General features: G+C 43.0%; 1 protein-coding gene across 2 annotated transcripts in view; it reads left to right on the top strand.

Annotated features, from left to right (window-relative positions):
* Positions 1–25391, top strand: part of stab1 (stabilin 1) — a 174173-nt gene that overhangs the window by 102852 nt on the left and 45930 nt on the right. For both annotated transcript variants that reach the window (XM_086293106.1, XM_086293107.1), the window contains 6 exons: positions 5023–5139; positions 7444–7576; positions 7708–7768; positions 21784–21928; positions 23380–23513; positions 25071–25236. In XM_086293106.1, coding sequence (XP_086149232.1) covers positions 5023–5139; positions 7444–7576; positions 7708–7768; positions 21784–21928; positions 23380–23513; positions 25071–25236 — 756 coding nt within the window. The remainder of the gene's footprint in view (positions 1–5022; positions 5140–7443; positions 7577–7707; positions 7769–21783; positions 21929–23379; positions 23514–25070; positions 25237–25391) is intronic.

Raw genomic sequence — 25391 nt, 5'->3', positions numbered from 1 at the left:
CAAGTCTTGATGGGTCAGAGCCAATGTTCCCTCTAATTTTTAATGTATCTGAGCGAACACACAAACTCCCTGAGCGATCCCTTGGACCACTGTGAGCGACATCAGACGTGTGTACTGTGGTTACGCCGGCATCCAATCCAGCCAAGTTACATGGTTTATTAAAATAATTAAATTACAGCATTTACATTTATGTTAGACTACTTTTAATCAACTGCTTTAGCCCACTTACAATGAAAATTAAAAAAAAAAAATCTAGTCATTGACCTGTGTAGTATGTTAACACTATTTGAAGTAAAAATAACTTGAACTCCAATTTTGAGAACACAACTTTCTTTCTTTTTAAATTTTTTTTATAAAGCTCTGATATGTATTATGAGTCTGTGGTCTGGGAGAGAGTCCTGTAACTCTGTCTGCAAACTACAGTATATAATGGCCAATGTTGGGCAATTAATTATATAGTTCTTCAAAAAAGTAACTCAGTTTGGGAAACAACAAAGTTTTTTGCAGCTATTTCTTTTAAATGCAGCCAAGGCATTTTTAAATAAACATTTCAAACTATTTACAGAACAATCAGCTGTTCTGCATCAAATCTGACGACACACAAATTATTTGTGCCACTCCAAAAAACAATTTCTGTCCACTATGAGATAAAGGAGAACAACAGCCTGATACCTGCAGGCCCGACAACAGGAGATGTGTCACTCCTATAACATTCAGCAGTCGACTCATTGTTCTGACACACACAACAAAACTATTGACTACACTACACACTAACTACACATGATTTGCGCTAAATGTCTCAAATCTCTCACGTCTCAAAACACTCCTAAAACTTACCCCCGTTTCTTAACAACTAGATGCCACGTTGCCATATCATTTTTTGATTGGTCGACATGGTACTTTTTTGGACGAATAGGAAAGGGACAGGGGGGTGGGGTTTGTTTTTGCTCACAGGCGGAGAGTGATTTCGAGCCTTTTTTCCTTATAAAACGCCGTTTTTACAGTTTCTTCCCGCAGTAAATATAAACAACGACAGTATTCAGGAAGAAAAACAAACATTGCAGATATTTTTATGATAACTCTGGTTTTACGTGGCCTATCAGCACAATTTAAAAACTGTTATAAAGTCCACACTTTTTCCGTGAATTGTTCCGTCTGTCCTGCTCACATCTCCAGTGGTTGTACACGTTGTCATTAACGTGGCTTCACTCCACATCAGCCACGCTGCTTTGCCAGCTCAAACACCGGTGTCGGCACATAAGGACGCTGTCATAGCCTGTTAACGACGTTGATTGGCTGCGTATATACACATTATTGGCTGAACTATGGGATAAGGTGTTCTAATCCCATATGGGAGCAGCCAGTCACTCACTGACTAACACTGCAAAACAGAATTGTTAAAGTATTAATTTTAATTTCAATTCAGGTTAGTTTTTTTGTGTGCAAAGCAGATTTTCTGTGCGCAGAGACCGTGCCAGCAGTGCGCAATTGCGCACGTGCCGCAGCTTAGAGGGAACATGGGTCAGGGCTGTTTTGGCAGCAAAAGAAAAAGGTCATAAGGTTATGCCTCATCACTGTATGTTGTCATTTAGGGGGGAAATTGTCCCTAATGTCTTATCTCAGAAGCTCCACCCATCTGCTATAACTATTCTCCACCTTAAAGAGACAAGCTTTCCCAGATGAATGTGCCTGACCCCATCTGCCGGTGGATCACTGACTTCCTGACGGACAGGAAGCAGCATGTGAGGCTGGGAAAGAATGTCTCGGACTCCCGGACCATCAGCACCGGCTCCCCTCAGGGCTGTGTTCTTTCTCCTCTGCTCTTCTCCCTGTACACCAACTGCTGCACCTCCACCCACCATTCTGTCAAGCTAATCAAGTTTGCAGATGACACCACCGTTATTGGACTCATCTCGGACGGGGATGAGTCTGCCTACAGGAGGGAGGTTGAACGTCTGGTGTCCTGGTGCAGCCACAACAACCTGGTGCTGAATGCCCAGAAGACAGTGGAGATTATTGTGGACTTCAGGAAGCACACAGCCCCACTCCCCCCCATCATCCTGACTGACACCCCCATCACCTCTGTGGACTCATTCCGCTTCCTGGGTACCACCATCACCCAGGACCTGAAGTGGGAGCCCACCATCACCTCCGTCATTAAGAAAGCCCAGCAGAGGATGTACTTCCTGAGGCAGCTGAAGAAATTCAACCTGCCAACACGGACGATGATGCAGTTCTACACTGCAATCATCGAGTCCATCCTCACCTCCTCCATCACCGTGTGGTACGCTGGAGCCACTATCAGGGACAAACAGAGACTGCAGCGTGTTGTGCGCTCTGCTGAGAAGGTGATTGGCTGCAGACTCCCATCTCTGCAGGACCTGTACACCTCCAGGACACTGCGGCGTGCAGCCCGGATCTCAGCTGACCCTTCTCACCCTGGACACAGTCTGTTTGACCTGCTCCCCTCAGGCAGGAGGCTCCGGTCCATTCGCACCAGAACCTCTCGCCATAAGAACAGTTTCTTCCCCTCTGCTGTTGGACACATGAACAATAACCATATGACTGTTCCCGCTACTAACACATGACCCTACGCTGTGTTCACTGCATCATTCCATGTTTGGCACTGATCACCATCTGCACTCATGTATATATCTTTCAACGTAGCACTCTTAATTCTTATTCTCATGTATATATCTCATGTATATCTCATGCACATATCTTTCTACGTAGCACTTTTAATTCTTATCCCTACTTTTATTTTTTCATGTCTATTTAAGTGCTATTTATGACACTATGTTTGCACTGAAGCACCGCAGCAATTTCCTAATGTTGTAAACCTGCTCAACATTTGGCAATAAACCCCATTCTGATTCTGATTCTGATTCTGATTCTAAAGGGCTTGTTAAACTAAAAAAAACAACTTAGGGCTATCCTCAACATTTTAACCAGTTTTTCTCTGTTCCAGCCAAACAGTGATGAGATACGATGAAAACCACATCTGAGTGACTCATTTTAGTTTCAGTTAGGTTTTTGGCTTTTAACAGTTAAGAAGATAATGAGATACAGCAATGACTTGTTGCTTTTATCTTTGCTACAAAGCTCTTCTGGTCTGTTCTGTCTTGTGTTATAAAACGAGCACAGCCCTTTCATTTACAGCCAAAACTCATTCGCTGTTTAGATCGTCTTGAGCCAGACTTTCATCAGTAAGATTTATAAAGAGGAGCTTAAAGTCATGATGTGAAACGATCATGAACAGCTGCAGCTTCCTTTGTCTCCAGATCCCTCAGCATCTACTACCTGGTCCACTTTTGGCAGTGTGTGCTTGAGATGTAATTTAATTTTTAGCTTCGGCTCTCTTTCAGTAGCTTCTGTACTCGTCTCTGGAGATATGCGAGCCCGTTGCCAACTGCACCTCTTTTTGTCCTTGTCCAAACCTCCACCTCACAACGGAGAGGCTGCAGGTCAGCAGGGACCAGTGGTTCTTCCTGTGAGACTACCTTTATGGTCAAAAACACCGCCAACCTCCTCCTGTTTTTAGTTTTCAATGTATTTATCGTTAATTTAGATGCAAAGACAGTTTAATAAATGCATGATGTTTGAGTGCATGGATAATCATGTTAAATAATCTATTTCAGTATTTGATCAACATAATTCCAACCATGTTTTTTTTTTTTTACTTAAGACTGCCCATTAAAAAACACAGAAAACCCCTAAAATTTGGGTGCAGTTCGTTTCCAGTGTTGCTACTGCTTTTAGATCACTACATGGAAATCATGGTATGACTACTTGGATGTAATTTGCTGCAATTTCACCAAAGTCCTTGAACGTCACCAACTTTCAAGGAGAGGAATTACCCCAGTGATGAGAGTCGGCTCTCCAGCGACAACCCAGAGTCCAGAGAGGAGTTTTCAGTGGAGGAGTCAAAGTTTCCAAGTCGAAAAGCAGTGCATCAGGCCGGGAGTGTGAACAAGAATATGAGTGTCATTTGTTTTCTTTTTTTTTCTGTAACACCTGAGGCATCTGAAGAACATTCGCTGGAAACTACCTGAAACTTGATGTTGTGCCATCATGCCAGGAGATGATGGCAACACAGTCTTCACTCAGATTAAGACCTACTTTGGATTTGGATCCCTGAGACCTTGTCTTCTTGCTCATAACGAAATTCAAATTTAAGAGACCACAGTGTAGGAAGTCCAAGTGCAAATGGTCTATGCAAACAAAACGAGGATTCTGGATCCATGTTGAATGCTTTTGTTTTCTGAAAGTTTCTAGGTTGGATTCACAAAAACATTCCTTAAATAAACCTGTGAGTTTTATCTTAAAGCCCTGTTTACTCTTGTTAGCTAAGCCCTATTTACCACATAAAGAACTTGAAAAACTTATCCATGCCTTCATCACTCCTCATTGGACTATTGTAACTCTCTTTACCTGGGCCTCCTCTTAATCGGCACTAGAAAGCATGAGCTCATCACCCCATCCTCGCTAACCTACACTGGCTTCCCGTCAAATATCGCATTGATTTCAAAATCCTTCTGCTCACTTTTAAAATTCTAAATAACCTGGCCCCTAGCTACTTAACTGATCGCCTCTATCCGTACAACCCAAAGAGAGCACTAAGATCCTCCAGCCAACTGCTCCTAATGCAACCAAGGTCTCGTTTAAAAACCAGAGGTGACCGTGCATTTGCCATCGCTGCCCCTAGACTCTGGAATAATCTCCCAGTCGAAATCCGTACTTCGGAATCAATTCAATCATTCAAATCCCGTTTAAAAACACACTTGTTTAACTTAGCTTTTGAAACAAATTAGTTTGACCTTCATTCGGCCTGCCTTACACCATGTAAATGCAATTTTAAGTATAATTGTACTATTTGTTCTTTGTTCTGCCCGCACTGCGGTTTTATTGTGAAGCACTTTGATGTACACTAGTCTTTTAAATGTGCTATATAAATAAACTTTGACTTGACTGGATTTGACTTGTTATCTTCTACTGAGATAAATCCCCCGTCTGCCTTTCTAGGCTCAATCCCAGAGGAGTGCCGGCAGTGCCACGCTCAGGCTGACTGTGTGCTAGGTGCTGGTTGTCTGTGTAAACCGGGATTCCAGGGGAATGGCACCTTCTGCACTCCAGAGCCACGTGAGTGTTGTCCATTGTTTAAAAACACACATCATCCTAACGGTGGTCATGCAATAATAGATTTAGAAGAGATTAGAGTGCTTTGTAGTCACAGAAGTAAGAGGAAGCTCTGGTAAGTTTTGATCATCCGGGTCCAGCTGTGGTTCCAATAAGCAACTCGTTGAGATGAAGAAAATTCACCTTGAAGGTGAAAAACCACCTCTGAGATTTGCATGCAACTATAGGCTACAAGGCTGAAATGCAGCGGTCCAGGTTCAACTCTGACCCATGGTGTGTCTTCCCTTGCCCGCTGTCCCCTGACTTTCCTGTCTTCACTGCTTTCTATCCACGGTTAAGAAAAATAATCCGTAAATCTAATATTAATAATGCAAAAATACACTTTAATATGTACAATATGCTTGAACCAGGTTCCCCCCTTTTTTTTGTTTCAGTTCTGCTTTTATTCAAATTCAACAAGGTGCTGAAACATTGCTCAGAGATTTTAGTCCATGTTGACATGATGCCATCAGACAGTGTAGTTTCAGACTGCTGTGGGACTTCATGCATTAGACTGAGCGTTCCCCCTCCATGAAACTTTTTCCACTCCCAACATGTAGATCTACAACTGCTACATGTCATTAGAATCCTTTAAACCATCACTGCAGGCTTATTCCAGGGGCTTGTTCGATTGTCAGGGTTTTCTCCTGAACACTGTAGGGTCTTTACTTCATAAAGTCCCTTTAGGCAACTGTTGATGCCAGTTTCCTAAAGGTACTTGGGGTAAATAAACCTGCATTTCATTGAATTTTTCAGGTCTTAATACCACTTGGTTGTAATTTATGAGTGACTGCAGTGTTTAAATCACAAGGATGATCAGATACTACACCAAAAAGTGTAGCATATGATCACCTAACAACCACTCATCAACAGGGATCGGTCGAGATTGGTGGTTGTGTCACATCCACTGTTGTTTCTGCTACACTCTGACAATGTTTTACTTTTTCTAATACAACCCGAAACAGCATGACATCATCAGCGTCATACAACATAAACAGCAGCCATTCCACAGTTCCTTTTTTATTTTATTAACTCTGTCTACTTCCACCCTTGATTCTAGTTCCCACAAGTTTTCTTGCACACCAGCTACTCACCTCTGTAAATGTATTCCCCAGTTTCCCTTTATTTCGTATTAGATTGTGTTGAATTCTTCCCAGTTAGCTGTTCTAACTTTCTGTTAGTATTCTTGATATATTGTTTTGTTTCCTTCTAGTCCTAGGTTTCTTCTTTGTGTATCCCCTTGTTCCTCTTGTGTTTTGTTTCTTTAATTAGCTGACCTCAGTCTGGATCAATAATCTTGATTTTTAACTGTTACCCTGCTGCGTCCTGTGCTTGGATCGTCTCTTCTGAGCTGGTACAGTAAACACTTGGTGCATTTAAATGGCTTCAGTGAATTAAGTTTGAAGGCTCCAATGATAGTAATTTATCTCTGATTAAAAGATAACAGAACCAGGAATGTGTTGGTGGAGAAGAGACAAAGTATATTCACCTGTTAGTCTTTGATGGCTGATTTGTAACTTATTAACCCTGGCATTGCAGTACAAGAGGCCAGTTCAGCCCTTAGATTAGAGGAAGATTAGCCTCCCTGGCAGTGAACCAGGGGGTCTAATTAAATCAGTTTAATTAGCTTGCCCAACATTTGAGCATATGCAAGTGATAAGCGTCCATGTGATTCATTACAATACTGGTCAACACTTGATTAACCTTACAATCCAGAGTTTTTCAGCATACAAAAAAGAAAATGGTGGTGTGCCCCGCCCCACCCCAACCAGGTTTTGGCCTCCCTTCTAATCAAAATAACAAAGATTGTAAAAAATCAATTGTTTCAGTAATTTTTTAAAAGCATAAACATTTTTTTTTTTGGCCCTACTGTTGCCATAATCCCTTTTCATTTATAGTTTTTATCCCTTATTATTTTCTTTGACTACAGTAACCTGTCATTCTTTCTGTAAATGTTCTTGTTGTGCACATTAGCAGACTGGCAGAATTAATCAAACTGTTTTTGGAGCATTTTAAGAAAGAGCTCTGTGACAGTTTGTTTTTCTTAAAATATTTTCATCCTTCTAGTTTTTCAGTATCAGATTTGTTTTCTCTCCTCAGTGGCACTCCTGTTCTGATTGATAATTTGGTTGCTGTAGAAAAGCATCAAAACAGTTCACATTTGTTTCAGGCTCCAGATGTTGTACATGTGGCGAGCTGATGCTTACCTTAAACTGAGCCAGCATTTATAATGAATCAGATGACAGTTTTATTAAAAACACTCTGCAGCTCCAGACCTTTGCTCCGAGTACAACGGCGGCTGCCATGTGAATGCGGACTGCAACCAGATGGGACTCGTCGTCAACTGCACCTGCCGCAGTGATTACCAGGGAGATGGCTACTCCTGCAGTCCCATTAACAGGTCAGTGTGGCCTTTCATCTTTGTCTTAAATACGTTTTTTTTTCTGGCTTCCTTGTTGCCTTCATTAAATCAACGTGAGGTGTTTACTTTTGGGAACGTGACATCAGGCTGTTTTTCTGTCTGCTCTCCAGATGTACTGAAGAGCCAAATGGTGGCTGCAGCGACTTTGCCTCCTGCAAGTTCACTGGTCCAGTGAGTAAATGTTTTTCATCTTTATCCAGTAAAATCTGCAGCAGTGCAGCAAACGTCAGCAAAGAAGTGAATAAAATTTCATTTTTTTTCTTTTCAAGTTGTTTAGAGTTTAATTAAATTAAATCTGATTATACTAAATATACAGGAAATGCATCATATGCTAGTTCAGACTGAGAGTGGGATATAAAGCAGAAGTAGTAAATATTGAAATTGTCAGATGTCATCTATATGAGAAAAAGCCAAACTATAACAAATGCATCATTTGTGTGCATTCATTTTGTTGAGTGGAGCTGAATTAAATTGATTAAATTAATTGACTTAAAAAAACAGAAAACTGGGAATTACATTAGGAGATAGAATTTAATTAAGTCTTATTAAGTTTCATATCTCAAGTTGATCATCTTTACCTGGTTATTATAGCTGTTTCAAAGACTCCCAACTGAAATAAATGACAAGCACTTCATTAAATGGGAGGAATTACTATGGCTGCACATTTGGCAGTCGGCATAACCAAGAACAGGATTTCCAGCTATTATACTGGAAAAGCGCAAAGGAGAACTTGCTTAAATCAAAGCACAAATCTTAAAACCCGTTCTCTGTTCGCCGTCTGGGGTAGTGGGCCGGGAGGAGGAAATGGCCCTCTGGTCGGGGTCTGGGCTGGTGGGTTTCCCTACTGCTGCAGGTCCAGGTGGTCCCCCAACTCCGCTGGTGCATTGGTGGTTCTCTGTGTCTGGGGCTGGGTGCTCAAATGCGTAGTGGATCATTCCCGACAGCAGCTTGGCTGAGCCGGGCCCCCTTGGCTTTGTTGGGCTGTTTCTGGGGGTGGGGAGCCCTCAGGTCTATTTGGCCCGGGGCTCAGCTCACACAGGTGTACAAACAGGTACTCACAGACACACATTATGTGTCATGTATCATTAATACTGTGTGCTGCTCAGTAGCATTTAATATTTATTATTTACCGCTATTTATGCATATGTTGGTTGTTGCCGTGGTTTCCATGCTGTGTTGTTTTTTGCTTGTTTTTTTCAGCAGATTTTCAGTGTTTTTTCTCTCTCTCTTCCCTGTTTTTCTCTCCCTCTCCTTTTGCCTACTTTCTCCCCAACTTCTCTTTCTTTCTTTATTTCCGTCTTTTGCATTCTGATTGTAATAACTCATAAATGTTAAAAACCTAATAAAAATCAAAATAAATATGAGTATCAAGTGGACCAGTATAGCAAAAGCCGTAATGGTAGACTTTGGAAAATAAATCTGCTGGGCATTTAGTTTGGCCTTCAGACAACAACCCTGATTGCTACACTTCCAGACAGGACAGGCAATATATATGTGTATATTACAGCACAATTAAGTGCTCTATTGGTGCAACCTAAACTGAAATTAAAGATCTTATTTGTGGGGTTATTCCAATTCAAGCACTGCTGGGTGCTGATGCAGAACTTAATCGATTTGGATAACATTTTTTAAAAACATGGCTAAGTACACTGCTAAAAAAATTTACTAAAACTTTTTAATCATAGTATAGCATCATATCATTTAAACTTCATAAACTTCTTCTATTGTTCTTCTCAGCTAAGTACCAGAGGGGGTTGTTAATCACTTTCAGCTGCTTTGGTGTTAATGAAATCAACAACAGATTCACTAGAGGGACAACGGTGAGACAATCCTCAGGTTTTATAGGTGTGGGCCACAGGCGTATTTTTCTGTCCATGTCTTTTCGGACATATACGTTTTGCATGTAGCTAGGGTTCGTGTCACTACTACTACCATGAGCAATATTGGCATTTGTCATAGAATACCAGAATTGGCAGCTCCACCAGTGGTGCCCTGTGCTTTTCACGGATGAGAGCAGGTTCACCCTGAGCACATGTGACAGATGTGAAAGGGTCTGGAGAAGCTGTGAAGCTGAGAAGATTGTAATGCTGCCTGTAGCATCTTTCAGCATCAGAATTAGAATACTTTAAAATGGCCTGCATTTGTATAGCGCTTTACTTGGTCCCTAAGGACCCCAAAGCACTTTACATGTTCAGTCATCCACCCATTCACACACACACACACATACACACACTGGTGATGGCAAGCTACATTGAAGCCACAGCTGCCCTGGGGCGCACTGACAGAGGCGAGGCTGCCAGACACTGGTGCCACCGGGCCCTCTGACCACCACCAATGTGGTAAATACTTTATTAATCCCTGAGGAAATTATGCAGTTACACTTGCTTCAAGACAGTAAGAACAGTAACTAACTTAGCTAAATTAAATAATACAATATATTACAATGTTTCAAAATATAACAAAATATAACAAATAGCTCAATTAAATATTGCAGTATATAAGACAAAATTCATATATGTGGCTAAAATTGTTGTTACGGTTTGGAGGAGGACTCAAGCGCAGGACTCCGGGCTCAGATGCAGACAAGAAAGATTTATTTACAATTCACCAGGTGTATATACAAGAAGGTGCGGGGGGGGGGGGGAGGAGAGTGCTATGTACAGCTGCGTGAGGGAAAAGGAGCTCAAGGGAAGTCCAGGGGAAAAGCATGCGTTCTTCAGGTCATCCACACACACGATCACTGGCTGCCACTAGGGAATCACACGGGGGGAAAATCCAGGGAGCTCTGTAGACAGGGAGACGGGGTTAAATACAACGCACAAAGGAAACACACTTAACTCGACTTGCATTAGCTTCACTAACGCGTGGTAGACAACGATCCAGCGATGAACAGCAGTCACCTCCTGGCTTAAATGCTGATCATCTTAATGAGACCCAGGTGTCTCATCTCCTGAGGGCATGAACCCACAGTGAGTTCCGCCCCGGCGACAGAGAAGAGGAGAGAGAGAGGAAGAGAGAGAGAAACAGAGCGTGCTGATCAGCGTGCAGCTGATCTGCCTGGCCGTGACAATTGTACTGTAAACTGTTGAACTTTGTCATTTTGTTATTTCTCTCTAGAGGATGTGCAGATATTAAGGATGTGTGTACTGTGCATTAGATAGAGGAGTTGTACCACCACAGGCACAGGAATGATTTCCTGCATTGTGCAGTGGTGCATTTGGGTAATCTCGGTCTCTCACTGAACATCAGTGTTGGGCAAGTTGCTTTGAAAAAGTAATTAGTTATAGTTCAACAACAAAACTATCGACTACACTACACACTAACTAAACAAGACAACACACTAACTACACACTCCAAACACGCTAAACATCACAAATCTCTCATATCTCAAAACTCTCTCTCTCTTTTGCTCTCTCACCGTCAGATGTTAAAAGGCCTCTGAAAATAGAGACGACTCTGGCCCTTCCTGTAAAGTGCAGTGGTATTTTTAATCCAGTCCAGTTTATTGTCAATGTATTCTCCAAAGTATTTATAGTGCTCCCCAATGTCCACATTGATCCCCTGGATTGAAACAGGGGTCAAAGGTTTCCTGGTCCCCCTAAAGTCAACAATCAATACTTTGGTCTTTATCACACTGAACTGCAGAGGATTCTGCTCACACCATGTGACAAAGGAGTCCACCACAGCGCAGTACTCTGTCTCATCACCCTCACTGATGCATCCAACCACTGCAGAGTCATTAGAAAACTTCTGAAAATGGCAGGTCTCTGTGAAGTGGCTGAAGTCTGTGGTGTAGAGGGTGAAGAGGAAATGACAGCCCCTCATGTTCCCACTGTGTTGCTGATCACCTTATCAGACACATAATTTTGAAAATGCACATATTGTGGTCTTCCTATCACCTAACTAACAATCCTCAACAGTCCTCAACTCAGAGGAGACGCTGGTAACTGAACTGAAGGGGATCCTGGTGTGGCCTGACTATAAGTTGAATGAGGATGGTGGTGAAGAATGAGTCTTTCCAGTGTCTTCATGATGTGGGAAATCAGCACTACAGGTCTGTAATCCTGGGGGCCACCGGGACGTGGCATCTTTGGTACAGGAACGAGGAATGACGTCTTCCATAGTACTGGGATCCTCTGCAGACTCAGACTCATCATAAACAGTTTATGAAAGACTCCACAAAACTGGGGGGTACAGGTCTTTAGGACACAGAGACTGGACCCCACCTGGTCATGCAGACTTGCGTGAGTGGAGTCTTTATGCCACTCCACATATCTCTTCATGCTATTCTATTGGAGTTTCCACTCTAGCTTTCTCCTATAATTGTCCATAGCCTCTCCCCTTCAATAATGCCTGAACCATTCTCACCTACTCTCTATTGCCCTGAAGGTCCTCTTTTTGTCATTGAGGAGGGCTTTGATGTCCTTAGTCACCCATGGCTTATTTGCATTAGATAAGATAAGAGATAAGATAAGACTACTGATCCCACGGCGAGGAAATTTGTGCTTTACCACAGCTCAGGTACAGATAGCAGTAGAACACAAAGAGCATACCAAAAATATAAAGAAATACAAAATAAATGAATAATAAATAAATAATATTAATAATAATAAAAAAACAATATACAATACAATATATACAACAGTAGCTGAGGTTCTACGTACATGCATATGTTACAGGCCTTCGATGGGGTCTGTTTTTAAACTGTTTTTTAACAGAAAAGCAGAGACAGGAGACATCAGTTGCGTTCGGTCTGCAGGCTCTTCCTCGTCTGATTTATTAACAGAATTTAACAACGTCCTTTTCTTTTCATTTAGATGCACACATTTCTCTTTTAACAACACAAACATTCAATTAGGTCCATAGCTCAAACCCTTTTGGTTACCTTGCACTCTCGCAAAAATAAACCTACAAAATAATCATTGTATATGAGTGTCCTTTACAGTAAATCTGTAACCAATTCTACTGCATTTCAGCATCAAAAACATTTCTTTTTTTTTCTTTTTTTTCTTTTTTTTTTTTATTATTTATTATATTTTATTTTCAGATGTTACAGACGGGACAGACATGAGTGAGAGATAGGAAAGGGAGAAAGAAAGAGGAAGGAAAGGAAAAACAGAAGGGGAGAGGGACAGTGAGAAAGGGGGGGAGAAAAAAAAATAAAAATCTCCTGGATCACCTGTTGAGAGAAGAATAGAAAACAAGCAAAAAAAGACAAAAAAAACAAAAAACAAAGCAACATACTAAACACAACACCATCGCATTAATCTAGCTAAGTGTAAACAGCAGTAAATACTAAATATTCAATGTTGTTGTGCAGCACGCAGGACAGATGTGCTTCGAAGTAGCAGCCAAGAAAGGTGTAATTTGGGTCTACGAGCAGTGTGCATACCTGTGTGGATCAGCGCGCTTGTATTCCAAAGGTTTCTCCATGTAACGATCTGCTAGGGAGTGTGGGGGGGCCACAGCCCCGTCCTCCAGGGTGTGAAGCAGGTATGGAGGAGATCAAAACTCCAGACATCCAGAGGCCCCCAGAACACAAGAAACCATGGAAGACCAACAGAGGGGCAGCCGCGCCACTGTTCCAGTAAGAGCTGAGGAGAGTCCCAGATGAGGGTTCACTCAGCAGCCGCGGAGCAGAAGCCAGGGGGAGTTGCAGTGACGCGCCCGTGAGCTCCGCCGGCCGCCAGCTGTGCCTGAGTGACCGAGCCCCAGGCCGAGAGGCCGGGGGCACCCCACCCCCGAAGGGGCCCGAGCGAGCCCCAGGCTCCAGGCCCCGATAAGCGGCCGCCAAGGAGTGAGCCGGTGTGTACCTGGACGCCCACCCCCAGACACAAAGAACCACCAACGCACCGACACCTGAGGGAGTCCGCCACCGGCAGGGGAAGTGGTGGTAGGTGGAGATAGGCCTCCAAACCTTGGAGGGCCTGAGGTGTCCCCAGAGAGGTGGCGTCTGATACCCAACCTGACATATAGACACAGACATACAGGCACACACAGACACAAACATCCATTCCCCCCCTCATGCTCTCATATGCACTCACTCCACACTCAACCAACGTGGAGACAGACATAAAGAGACGCTGTACACACGATCACACTCCCCAAGCGTACTCTACAAACCGGGTCTAGGTACCCTTGCTCCTGGAGGGGGGAACTGCACCCAGACCCAGGTGGTGTTACCCTTTTCCCTGCGGTGGGGAGAGGCAGACCACCCCGACTCCGTAGCAGCAGGGAGGCCCCACACTCCAGACCGCAGTCGGACGGCCAACTCCACCTAGCCCTCCCGCTCCAGCAGGCCGCAGAGAATGGGGGTGGGAGAAGACTCCAAACCTCCCTCCACCCGCTCATTGTAGTGTTGATGCATGTGTGTTCTAAGGTGCAATTAAAACCCAGGAGGGCATGGAGCTACCTGCATCAAAAACATTTCTGTGCAGCACCACTAACACTGCAATTAACCCGCTTATATACGGTGGCCCCTAGAGACAAAGCACATGCAAACTCCAAAACACATGCAAACCCCAAAACACTTGCAAATTCCAAAACACAACGGAAAGTGCTCCAGGACGCTAGGGGCAGTGTTGAGCTTCTGTTACCTAGTAACTACACAAGCCAGGAAGTACCAATGACCGGATTTGGGGTCTGCAGCCTTAAAGGCCGCATTTTAAGGCCGATTACGTCACAGCGATACGACCAAGGCTGCTCGAAATACGGCCCTCAAATGCGTCCTTAATTTCCCTGAATTTTAAGGATGGGTCGGCATAGCCTTCATGGCCCAACATATCCCAGACTTCATAGCGCGGCGGTGGTGTGGATAATTTGACCGCAGCACACCTGCACCAGGGTAAACCTCCGCCTACCCAGTCCTGCTTTACAGGTGAAAATAGAGCAAAAGGACCACTGAGTCTTTGACTTTATTTATTTTCTGCTGTGTTTTACTTGCATCTATTTGAAAGACTGAGTGTAAACACAAAAAATATTTTATTTTATGTGCTGGAATGTGCAGAAAATAGGTTTAAATAATAAACAAATCTCTTCCAGTCAGAGAATGTTGCATATAATTAATTTTTTGCTTGATGGTTAAATTTAAAATATTAAAACTAATAAAACAAGTTTAAAAAAGAGGTTTTTCCATTTGATTACATTTTGTATGATGGATTATGCAGAAAAAGTAGAATTGGGCTGAAAGTTCTATCGCTTTATCACCTCTTCAGGTTGTAAATCGTGTTTTTAAAAAGTAACTAAGTAATTAATTACTTTTGAAAATAAGTAATCAGTAAAGTAACAGGATTACTTTTTGGGGGAAGTAATCAGTAATTAGTTACTGATTACTTTTTTCAAGTAACTTGACCAACACTGGTCATATATCCACAAACACAACCAGCTGAAAGTCAGTGATGCTGCTCAGTTTGCAGTCCTGAATATCACGGCACAAGCAGGATTCACTGCACTGTTAATGTTAGCTATGTTATATTGCTGCCTCTGTTCGGTGGTGTCGAGCCAAACAGACTTTAACGTGTTTGAACGAGCTGACGGTTCACTCGTTAAGCTGAAAGAAAGATGCTTTAATCACAGGAGTCACACATGTGTCCACTGTACCATCTGGGAACTCTTCTTGTTTCGTAATAACACAAACACTAAATCCTCCTTCTTTTGTGCTGTTTTGTAGCAGTGTATACACCTGAGACCGAGTATGAGTTCACTGTCTCAATGTCTTCTTCCTAGATGTTCACCAGTGTTATAGGAGGTGACTTCTTCCTGAAGTCTATGACCATCTGATGCGTCTTGATAGCGTTGATTTGGAGAGCGTTGGTCTCACCAGCTGACAAAGTCACTGATGACCCCTCTATATTCCTGATTGTTTTCATCTGATACGCATCCAATGATGGCTGTGGTCTGTTGGTTAGGTAGTCGATGGTCCATGCAGTCAGCTGTTTGCCCACTCCGGCTTCCTCCAGCTTCCGTCTCAGTAGTGCAGGCTGGATGGTGTTGAAAGCACTGGAGAAGTCAAAAAACATCATCCTCACAATGCTCCCTGCCTGCTCTAGGTAAGAGAGGGATCAGTGCTACTGACAGCATTATCCAACCCGATTCCAGACCAGTAAGCTAACTGCAGGGGGTCCAGGCTGGCTCTGTTGTGGGTAGATGTGTGGATGGGGGTGAAGCAGGGTGGTGGTGTGAGGAGAGCTCAGGTAACAATGACATTCCACCAGGAGAGGGGCAGGACAGCATTTGGAGGGGGGTTGATGGAACCTGGGGGGTGGGAGAGGTGATAAGGTCAAGAGCCAAATCTGTTGAAAAACAGATTCAATTCATTGGCCCACCCCCGGTCAGCAGACACTGTGGCTCCTCCATTGTCCTTGAAGTCTCTCTTGGAGAGTACAAAAGGATCCTCGTGTCCTTGTCTCCATGATTGAAAGCCCTCTTCTTCTCGTTCACAGGGCCTTCAGTTGTGGGGTCACCGGTTTATTGTTTGAGAAACACCGTACCTTCTTGCTAGGCACAGTGTTGTCAAAACAGAAGTTGATGTAGTTGGTGATGCAGTGGTTGAGGCCATCAATGTCCTCATCGTGAGGCTTGCAGAGTTCTGCCAGTCTGTGCATTCAAAACAGTCTCTCAGCATCTCACTGCATTCCTTGGATCACACCCTTATCACCTTCTTCGTTGGGAGTTTCCTCTTCACCATGGGAGTGTAAATGGGTTGAAGAATGACCAGGTTGTGGTGTGTGTGGCTAAGCGGGGGGAAGGGTGATGTGCTGTAAGCCTGCTTTGTGTTGGCAAACATGGTTCAGGGTTTTTCTGTCCCTTCTATGGCAGGCAACATACTGCGACAAGTTAGGGAGAGTGGCAGATAGTGAGGCGTGATCGAAGTCTCCAGAGATAATAATGAGGGATTGCAGATGTGCCATCCCACGGTTGTGGGGTGACCGTGGCTCAGGGGGTTGGGAAGCGTATCTGTAACCGGAAGGTCGCCGGTTCAATCCCCGGCCTCTCTGTCCTGTGTCCTTGGGCAAGACACTTTACCCTACCGCCTACTGGTGTTGGCCAGAGGGGCCGATGGCGCGATATGGCAGCCTCACTTCTGTCAGTCTGTCCCAGGGCAGCTGTGGCTACAACCGTAGCTTGCCTCCACCACCACCAGTGTGTGAATGCGAGAGTGAATGAATAGTGGCATTGTAAAACGCTTTGGGTGCCTTGAAAAGCGCTATATAAATCCAATCCATTATTATCATTATTATCTGTAGCTGAGAGACCGTGGAGTGAATGTACTCACAGGTTGCCATAGCGTTGGCCGAGTGCGGAATGTAAACAGTCAGCACAATAACGTGAAAAATCCCTGGCCAGGTGGTATGGCCGAACGCTAACCGCTAACAGGAAATAATTTCCCCTAGGGATCAATAAAGTATTCTGATTCTTTGGTACAGCGCTGTTCCTTCACAGTGATGTGTCCCGGGTTACATCATCTCTCATTGATCTTCATTGCTAGTCCCCCACCTCCCCTCTTACCACTCTCCACTGCGCTCCACTCCGCTCTAACCAGTTGAAAGCCATCCAGAGTTACGACGGGGTCCAGTGTGTGGTCTGTGAGCCATGTCTCAGTGAACAGCAGGAGGCTGCTCTCCTGGTACTCCCACTGCAGTCTGGTTAGCGCCATTAGCGCTTCCATCTTGTTGGGTAAAGATCTTACGTTACCCATGAGAATGGATGGAATGTTCAGTTTGTACAATGGATAGTCTTAGCTGAGACAATGGAGTTGGTGCAGAAGGTTATGTAGTCAGTGATACACTCAGTAAGCCCATTGATGTCCTGACCACGAGGCTCACAGTGTCTCCCAGTCTGTGAATCTCAAAACATGAATCAGGTTATGATCTGACCTACCCAATCGGGGGAGGGAGGAGGAACTGGATAGCCCTTTTTCCATGAATACCTACTCAGATCAACTCGCTACAACTCGACTCGGATCAACTGGTTTTCCATTCAAATCCAGTACTACCTAGCCTGCATGGTTGTTGTCATAGCAGTGTGTCCAAGTGTCCCGTGAAGTAATTAACATGAACGTTACAAAAAAGGTGGGTGTCTGGACAAGAATATACCTGCTGCTCGGACTGTGGCTTTTCACCAGACTTGAGCACCATGGCATTATTTTTGTAGCCATTTCCGTCATTGACATGTTTCAAAAATGGCGGTTTTAATTTTTGTGAACAAGACGCTCTCATGGCTCATCGCATGACACTACTGACCAGCCAATTGGTGATATGCAGTCTGACGATGCCACATCGGATTGCTTGGAACCTCGAGAAAGTAGGTACTAAAAAAGTACATCTTACTGTTGGGTTTATCTAGGCACAAACCTCACTGGAACACAAGCCCAAACTGCACGACAAATCAAGACTCTTTTGTCTTTTGTCTTTTTGGCTTGCAAGGGAAGTCAGTCAAGGCCAAGTAATGCTCCCTTCACCTGTCCTTTAGCCAACTTCAACTGATTCCTTCACTACAGCCCTTTTTATTGTCAGCAAGCAATCATTCATGAATATGCAATTACAAATACATGTGACATTCTTAAGCAGGCATATCTGAACAACATCAGTGTCTGTACAGGGAGTGCAGAATTATTAGGCAAATGGGTATTTTGTCCACATCATCCTCTTCATGCATGTTGTCTTACTCCAAGCTGTATAGGCTCGAAAGCCTACTACCAATTAAGCATATTAGGTGATGTTCATCTCTGTAATGAGAAGGGGTGAGGTCTAATGACATCAACACCCTATATCAGGTGTGCATAATTATTAGGCAACGTCCTTTCCTTTGGCAAAATGGGTCAAAAGAAGGACTTGACAGGCCCAGAAAAGTCAAAAAAAGTGAGATATCTTGCAGAGGGATGCAGCAGTCTCAAAATTGCAAAGCTTCTGAAGCGTGATCATCGAACAATCAAGCGTTTCATTCAAAATAGTCAACAGGGTCGCAAGAAGCGTGTGGAAAAACCAAGGCGCAAAATAACTGCCCATGAACTGAGAAAAGTCAAGCGTGCAGCTGCCAAGATGCCACTTGCCACCAGTTTGGCCATATTTCAGAGCTGCAACATCACTGGAGTGCCCAAAAGCACAAGGTGTGCAATACTCAGAGACATGGCCAAGGTAAGAAAGGCTGAAAGACGACCACCACTGAACAAGACACACAAGCTGAAACGTCAAGACTGGGCCAAGAAATATCTCAAGACTGATTTTTCTAAGGTTTTATGGACTGATGAAATGAGAGTGAGTCTTGATGGGCCAGATGGATGGGCCCGTGGCTGGATTGGTAAAGGGCAGACAGCTCCAGTCCGACTCAGACGCCAGCAAGGTGGAGGTGGAGTACTGGTTTGGGCTGGTATCATCAAAGATGAGCTTGTGGGGCCTTTTCGGGTTGAGGATGGAGTCAAGCTCAACTCCCAGTCCTACTGCCAGTTTCTGGAAGACACCTTCTTCAAGCAGTGGTACAGGAAGAAGTCTGCATCCTTCAAGAAAAACATGATTTTCATGCAGGACAATGCTCCATCACACGCGTCCAAGTACTCCACAGCGTGGCTGCAAGAAAGGGTATAAAAGAAGAAAAACTAATGACATGGCCACCTTGTTCACCTGATCTGAACCCCATTGAGAACCTGTGGTCCATCATCAAATGTGAGATTTACAAGGAGGGAAAACAGTACACCTCTCTGAACAGTGTCTGGGAGGCTGTGGTTGCTGCTGCACGCAATGTTGATGGTGAACAGATCAAAACACTGACAGAAGCCATGGATGGCAGGCTTTTGAGTGTCCTTGCAAAGAAAGGTGGCTATATTGGTCGCTGATTTGTTTTTGTTTTGTTTTTGAATGTCAGAAATGTATATTTGTGAATGTGGAGATGTTATATTGGTTTCACTGGTAAAAATAAATAATTGAAATGGGTATATATTTGTTTTTTGTTAAGTTGCCTAATAATTATGCACAGTAATAGTCACCTGCACACACAGATATCCCCCTAAAATAGCTAAAACTAAAAACAAACTAAAAACTACTTCCAAAAACATTCAGCTTTGATATTAATGAGTTTTTTGGGTTCATTGAGAACATGGTTGTTGTTCAATAATAAAATTATTCCTCAAAAATACAACTTGCCTAATAATTCTGCACTCCCTGTATTCTGTGGGTGTGTGTTTACAGCTATACTATACATAGACATACAACCTTTCAATAAACTAAAACTGTGTGTATGAGGCATGCAGAAAAGCAGAACTAAGTGTCTTGCTAAATGATAAGAACAGGAACTTGCAATAGGTCATGTCTCAGACGAACATTTAAAAGTGTGAAGTTTTGCACTTTTAAGAAACACAACAATCTAGTTCCTAAAGCTATAATGGAAATTATAACGCCAAGGCTGCTTCCTCTCATCTCATGGTACACAAGTGCACACAGAATCTTATCAGACCTAATAAGGATATCCTTTTTATCAGCATACAAATGATTATATGTTCCTAAGCACAAATGACAATATAAAAAATATCAATTCCAACACTTACCAGGTACTATGACCTAATGGAAAATCATGAAAACCGTGGTGAACCATACAGAGTCGATCTGAGAAGCTACTAATGAAACGGGCTTATGTGTGCTTGATTATAAACCGTAGGTCTAAAATTCTCTCCCCTCAGGTGGGACAGACCACATACTGTGTGAAAGTTGACAATGTAGCGTCTAAGGTGACATGTTGAAGTCACCCGAGATAGCAATGAAGGCACATGGAGCTGTGGGGTTAGCAGGGGGAGGAACATGGACTGCCAACAAGCTCACATGGATAGATTCCCTGGGCAAATAATATGACCTGAGTTCAACAGCATAAAGTTCAGTGTCTGGGCAATAAATCCACTCTTTGATTGTAGGTAAGCAAGTACACCACCGGTTGTTTAAAAAAAAAGGCAAACCCCCTCCTTTCTGCTTACCTCTGTCTGTCGGCCTGAACGGTGTGGAACCCTTCCACAGATGTGTTCTCATCGGGAATATCCTGGTGCATCCATGATTCAATTAAGTTTAACACCTGAGGTTCCCTTTGACTCCAAGCTATCACTGTTAGCTCATCCATCTTGTTTGCTACCATGACTGGTTTGGTGGTGGGTCAGTAATAGAGAGGCATAGACCTATGAAAGCCAGGCAACAGCACCCTGACTGCCATTAGATATTGAGATGCAATCCTTGGACTCATTGTCAGACCCTACGATGGTGGAGTGATTCCTGGGCTCCTTAGGTACACAACAATGCCTGGCCTCATGTGGCAGGAGTATACAGGCAGTTCATGGAGGATGAAGAAATTGATACCATTAATTGCCCCCCAAGCTCACCTGACCTAAATAGCACAACTAATCCAGTACAACACCTGGGAAAATTTGTTAAATCCATCCCACACCTCACACTCTTCAGGAGCTCAGTGATGCCCTGGTCCAGAGGAGGAGATACCCCAGCACACCATCCATTTCCTCATTAGGAGCATGCCCCAATGTTGTCCAGCTTGGATAAAAACATGGATGCATGAATTCATTTTTCAGTCAAGAGATGCTATCGGATTTTAAAACATGGAACACTGAAATCAAAGTCATTTTAAGTGCATATTCAGCAGCTTCTGGGTGGTACCTGGGACTAAAAGTGTTATAAAAATTAATGGTTATGGGATTTGATAAGTGTTTGATTATGTGTCTCTGAATAAAGTACAAATATGATTTAAATAAATTTCCCCAAAAGCAGTTACAGAAATGCATCTCACCTCAAAGCCTCAAATGTTATTATTTTACTGCACATACACAAAATTACACAACTTTATAGCTTTGCTCAAGGTTAAATCCAAAGTGACTGCACAATCCAATCCCATGCTATTTCACATTATGGATACAGTAAATTAAAGAATACACAGTCTTCATCTTTATTATATAATCATGAGTAGAACTATAAGCTCACCAACACATAGTTCGAAACTGTTGCACAAAATCATGTTTGGTTTCCCAGTTGTTCCCAAGCTGCTGACTGGTTTTTTGGAGCTGGGGCGGGACAAGCAGCATCTTTGCCATTACTGTTATTAATGGTTTTTTGAGTTACGTGTCTCCCTCTAAAAATATCCCTGAATATGAACATAACATGACATCCTCCTGTAAGCTGATCACTCTAATCTGGTTCTTCTAGAATGAACGGGAGTGCGAGTGCTTGCCGGGGTATGTAGGTAATGGAGTCCAGTGTTTGGAGAAGATGGTGCCCCCTGTTGACCGCTGCTTGGAAGACAATGGAGGCTGTGACCCTGTGGCGATCTGCAAGGACCTGCATTACTACGGTAAGACATGTGAATGCAGTGAAGCCATGAACTGCAGTGTAGCCACGTGTCACATCTGCTGAGTGGGAGCCATGTTGGCTCCCAGTCCTACTCTATTGCAGTTTCCATGGTAATCAGACTGATTCTAAAGCAGATGACCTTTGTAGCATCTATGTTTCCATGGTGACATTATGGCTAGCATTGTTTATTATAAAGGACTTCCATTTGTTTATTTATTTGTTTTTCTGGGGCTGGTAAACAAATGTCAGCTCTGAGTTGAGCTCATTAGGATTTGGAGCTCGTTAAGGCTTGTTAAACATGGAGCTCATTAAAGGCTCAAAGGCTGTTATTACTTCCAACCTGATCTTCATTAATCAGGGTATACAGATAATTAGGAATTCACCATAAATGATCTGTTCAGAGTTACCCTTTTAATGAAGTTTGTGGGATATAAGCACCTGCCACCCAACCAGAGAAAAGGATTTTCTTCCAAAAATCAAATGTATGCATTTTTTCAGGTCTGTAGTGAAATAAGCTGTAGAGAAATCTGCCCTCATGTCTCTTTCCAGAAATCATGACCTATTTTTTAAACAAAAATCCTCAAACCTTGAAAAATCCATTTTTTCCCCCACTGTCCACATCCATAGATTGCAAATTTAAAACACAAAAGAAAACATTACAGTCCAGATGAGGGGGATGTTGCTGACTTTGAAATCTTGCTGCTCTGAGTTCAGAATGATAGCCATTGCTATGCTTGTGAAACACAGTTCATACTAAAAATGACGTCAAACCTGCTGGAGTACAATACATTTTAATGTTGGTTCGGCTCGTCACACAGCTCCTAATCAGGCACTCAGAACATGGCGGCATTGTAGTCATTCTCTGTAAGTTGTTACAAGGCTATGTTCATGTCACAGTTCCCACGAACAAAAAAAATCAATCACAAGCACCCGTAACTGCACGAAAGCCAGCAAAAAAGCACTGCAGGTCATGAAACAGCAGAAATCATTGTTGGTACAAGGAGCTGAAGTTGTTAGAGCTGTTGTATCGTTCACTTTGTGAAAAAGACTAAGCATTCCAAAAAGATAATACACACACTGGACACCATTTGTTTAAGCTTGTGAGGTGAGATTTTACTCTGTTTGCACAGTGGCAGTAAAGGTGTTGATGAGCTATTTCTGTCATTTGAAATTCTTGTCACAGGAACATAAACAAGTTTTTTGTAGAAAAAAAAATAGTCCCCGAGGTTATGTAACATTTAATTGATTCGTGCTTTACTCATCAGAACTTAAACACCAAGTAATTACATCATATTAAAAGAAAAGCAGATGTTTCTACTGAATCTGGGGTTGAATGTCTCTTGGATTTGTTCAGCATCGGATCAAATCATGTTTTTCACTCGCAGAGTTCATATTTGTTGTACAGAATGGTGCAGAAATCTGAGGGAAGTTAACGTGATTGTCGTGCTTCAGAAAACAGAGCCGGAGTCTTCCACCTGCGCTCTCCAAAGGGGAGGTACCAGATGAACTTCAGTCAGGCCGACGCCGAGTGCAAGGCTGAGGGCGCCACATTGGCTACCGTTAAACAGATGGGAGACGCACAGCAGGTAAACCTACCTACTGAAAGGGTTTACATAAAGATATCAACAGGTCGATGCACCTGAGTCAAATATGTGGTATACCTATGAGAAAAAAGGAAAATGAAATAAAAGTTTGTGAACCTGCACCAGCAGGGTTTTTCTACAGATTCTGTCTTCATTATAAAGACACACCCCCTTCACGGTCAGTTAGGCTGACGGGGAAGCATTCAACAGTTTTCAAGAAAAGCAGCAAAGCAGCCAACTCAAACCTTTGTTAGTGAAAGAGTACTTGAAAACAAAAATGTCACGTCCTTTTCGGTGCTCTCAAACTCATTGAGTAGCATGCCACATTTTTCAGGAGCTCTGCAGGTACTACAGTTTTTTAACACTAAATGACACACTAAAAATCACCTGCACAGCCAATAGAAAAGCTTCTTCACTTCAGCTGTATTAGAACCTGAACTGTGAGCAGTGCATGGTAACTGTGAGACGTTATCAGATGGCAAATGTTGTCCATGGCTGTGGTCAGATAATCTGTTTTATTTTAAAAGGCCCCTAACTGAGTGAAGTGACCAGGAAGTATCTGCCATAATGGTAGTTGTTGAATTCTTCAGATATTCAGAAAAGATGGTTCAAACGGGAAGAAGATAATGATGCTGCACAGTTCAAAGTGACACACTAGGAAAAAGAAACTTTGTACCTTTGTGGGACTTTATGCAACTTATGAAGTTGCTGCTTTGTGTGATTTATTTAAATGTTAAGAATAAATAAAGATAAAACTGAATTAAAGGTTCAGTATACTTCAACCTTGCATTAGTTGTGTGTTGATTGTAAGCATTGCTGTGTTTCCAGCCTTTAGGATTATTAATAACTTGGCATCAGTCACAGAAAACATTAACAAACGCTGGAGTTACAATGATCATCTCTCTAGCAGGAAGAGAAAATACGAGCTGACAATTTGACATGTCAGCTAAAGCCAGAGTGACTGTCTGTGGGTTTTGTGGTATTATTAACTGCTGTTCTGAATATTGCTAAGCTGGAGTCTTGGACTTCTGCATTTGGATCTTTACTCCCACATTTCCTGACAGTGACATCGTATCATTTCATTTAATAAGCTGCCTTTGCCTTTTTCTTTCTAATTTCAGCTTTGAAAAGATACTTTTTTTTTTTACCATTTGTGTGAAATAACATGGTCAGGACACATGGGGTGTTAAGATGTGCCTTTTGTAGTTCACCTTCAGGATGTTGTAGTTTTAACGCAGCACACTCATGCCAGCAACAAGTCCAAGTCCTCCTTCACACTTTCACTCGACCTCATGACAGTTTCCATCATGGTAAAGTGGAGGAGGGAACTTTCTGGATTTTTACCCCACAAGCCAAGGTGCCCTTTAACTGATTCCCAGACAGCAGGAGGAACGTTAGATTAATCACAAGCTTAAAAACACACGCAGGATGTGAGTTTTCAGTTTTCTTGTGATATTTAAGATATTACCAGTCACTTCAGGAGATTTTAGTTTAGTTTTAGTTCAAGGCAGAAATGTAAATCAAGCTTTATCTCAAGACTTTTTTCCCTGGCCCTGACAGCTCGGGATGCATCTGTGTGTGGCTGGCTGGCTGGACGGGGGGAAGGCGGGATACCCGACCCGCTACCCCTCGGTCATGTGTGGAGACAACCACGTGGGTCTCGTATTGTACAAAGAACCCATGGACCAGAGCAGCAAGTATGACGCCTACTGCTACAGGCTCAGAGGTGAATCTGTGTGTGTGTGTGTGTGTGTGTGTGTGTGTGTGTGTGTGTGTGTGTGTGTGTGTGTGTGTGTGTGTGTGTGTGTGTGTGTGTGTGGACAGAAGCAGGTCCTCCCTGATCTGTACTCCCACTTTAATGTGTTGTTTACTTTGCATTGG

This window comes from Aulonocara sp. 'chitande type north' Nkhata Bay, linkage group LG5 (genome assembly GCF_057382095.1).
Source record: "Aulonocara sp. 'chitande type north' Nkhata Bay isolate Kocher_YH1m ecotype deep benthic linkage group LG5, A_spYH_male_GT1.1, whole genome shotgun sequence".
Taxonomy (NCBI): domain Eukaryota; kingdom Metazoa; phylum Chordata; class Actinopteri; order Cichliformes; family Cichlidae; genus Aulonocara; species Aulonocara sp. 'chitande type north' Nkhata Bay.
Note: the sequence above shows the minus strand (reverse complement) of the source record. Positions and strands in the feature narration are given on the sequence as shown.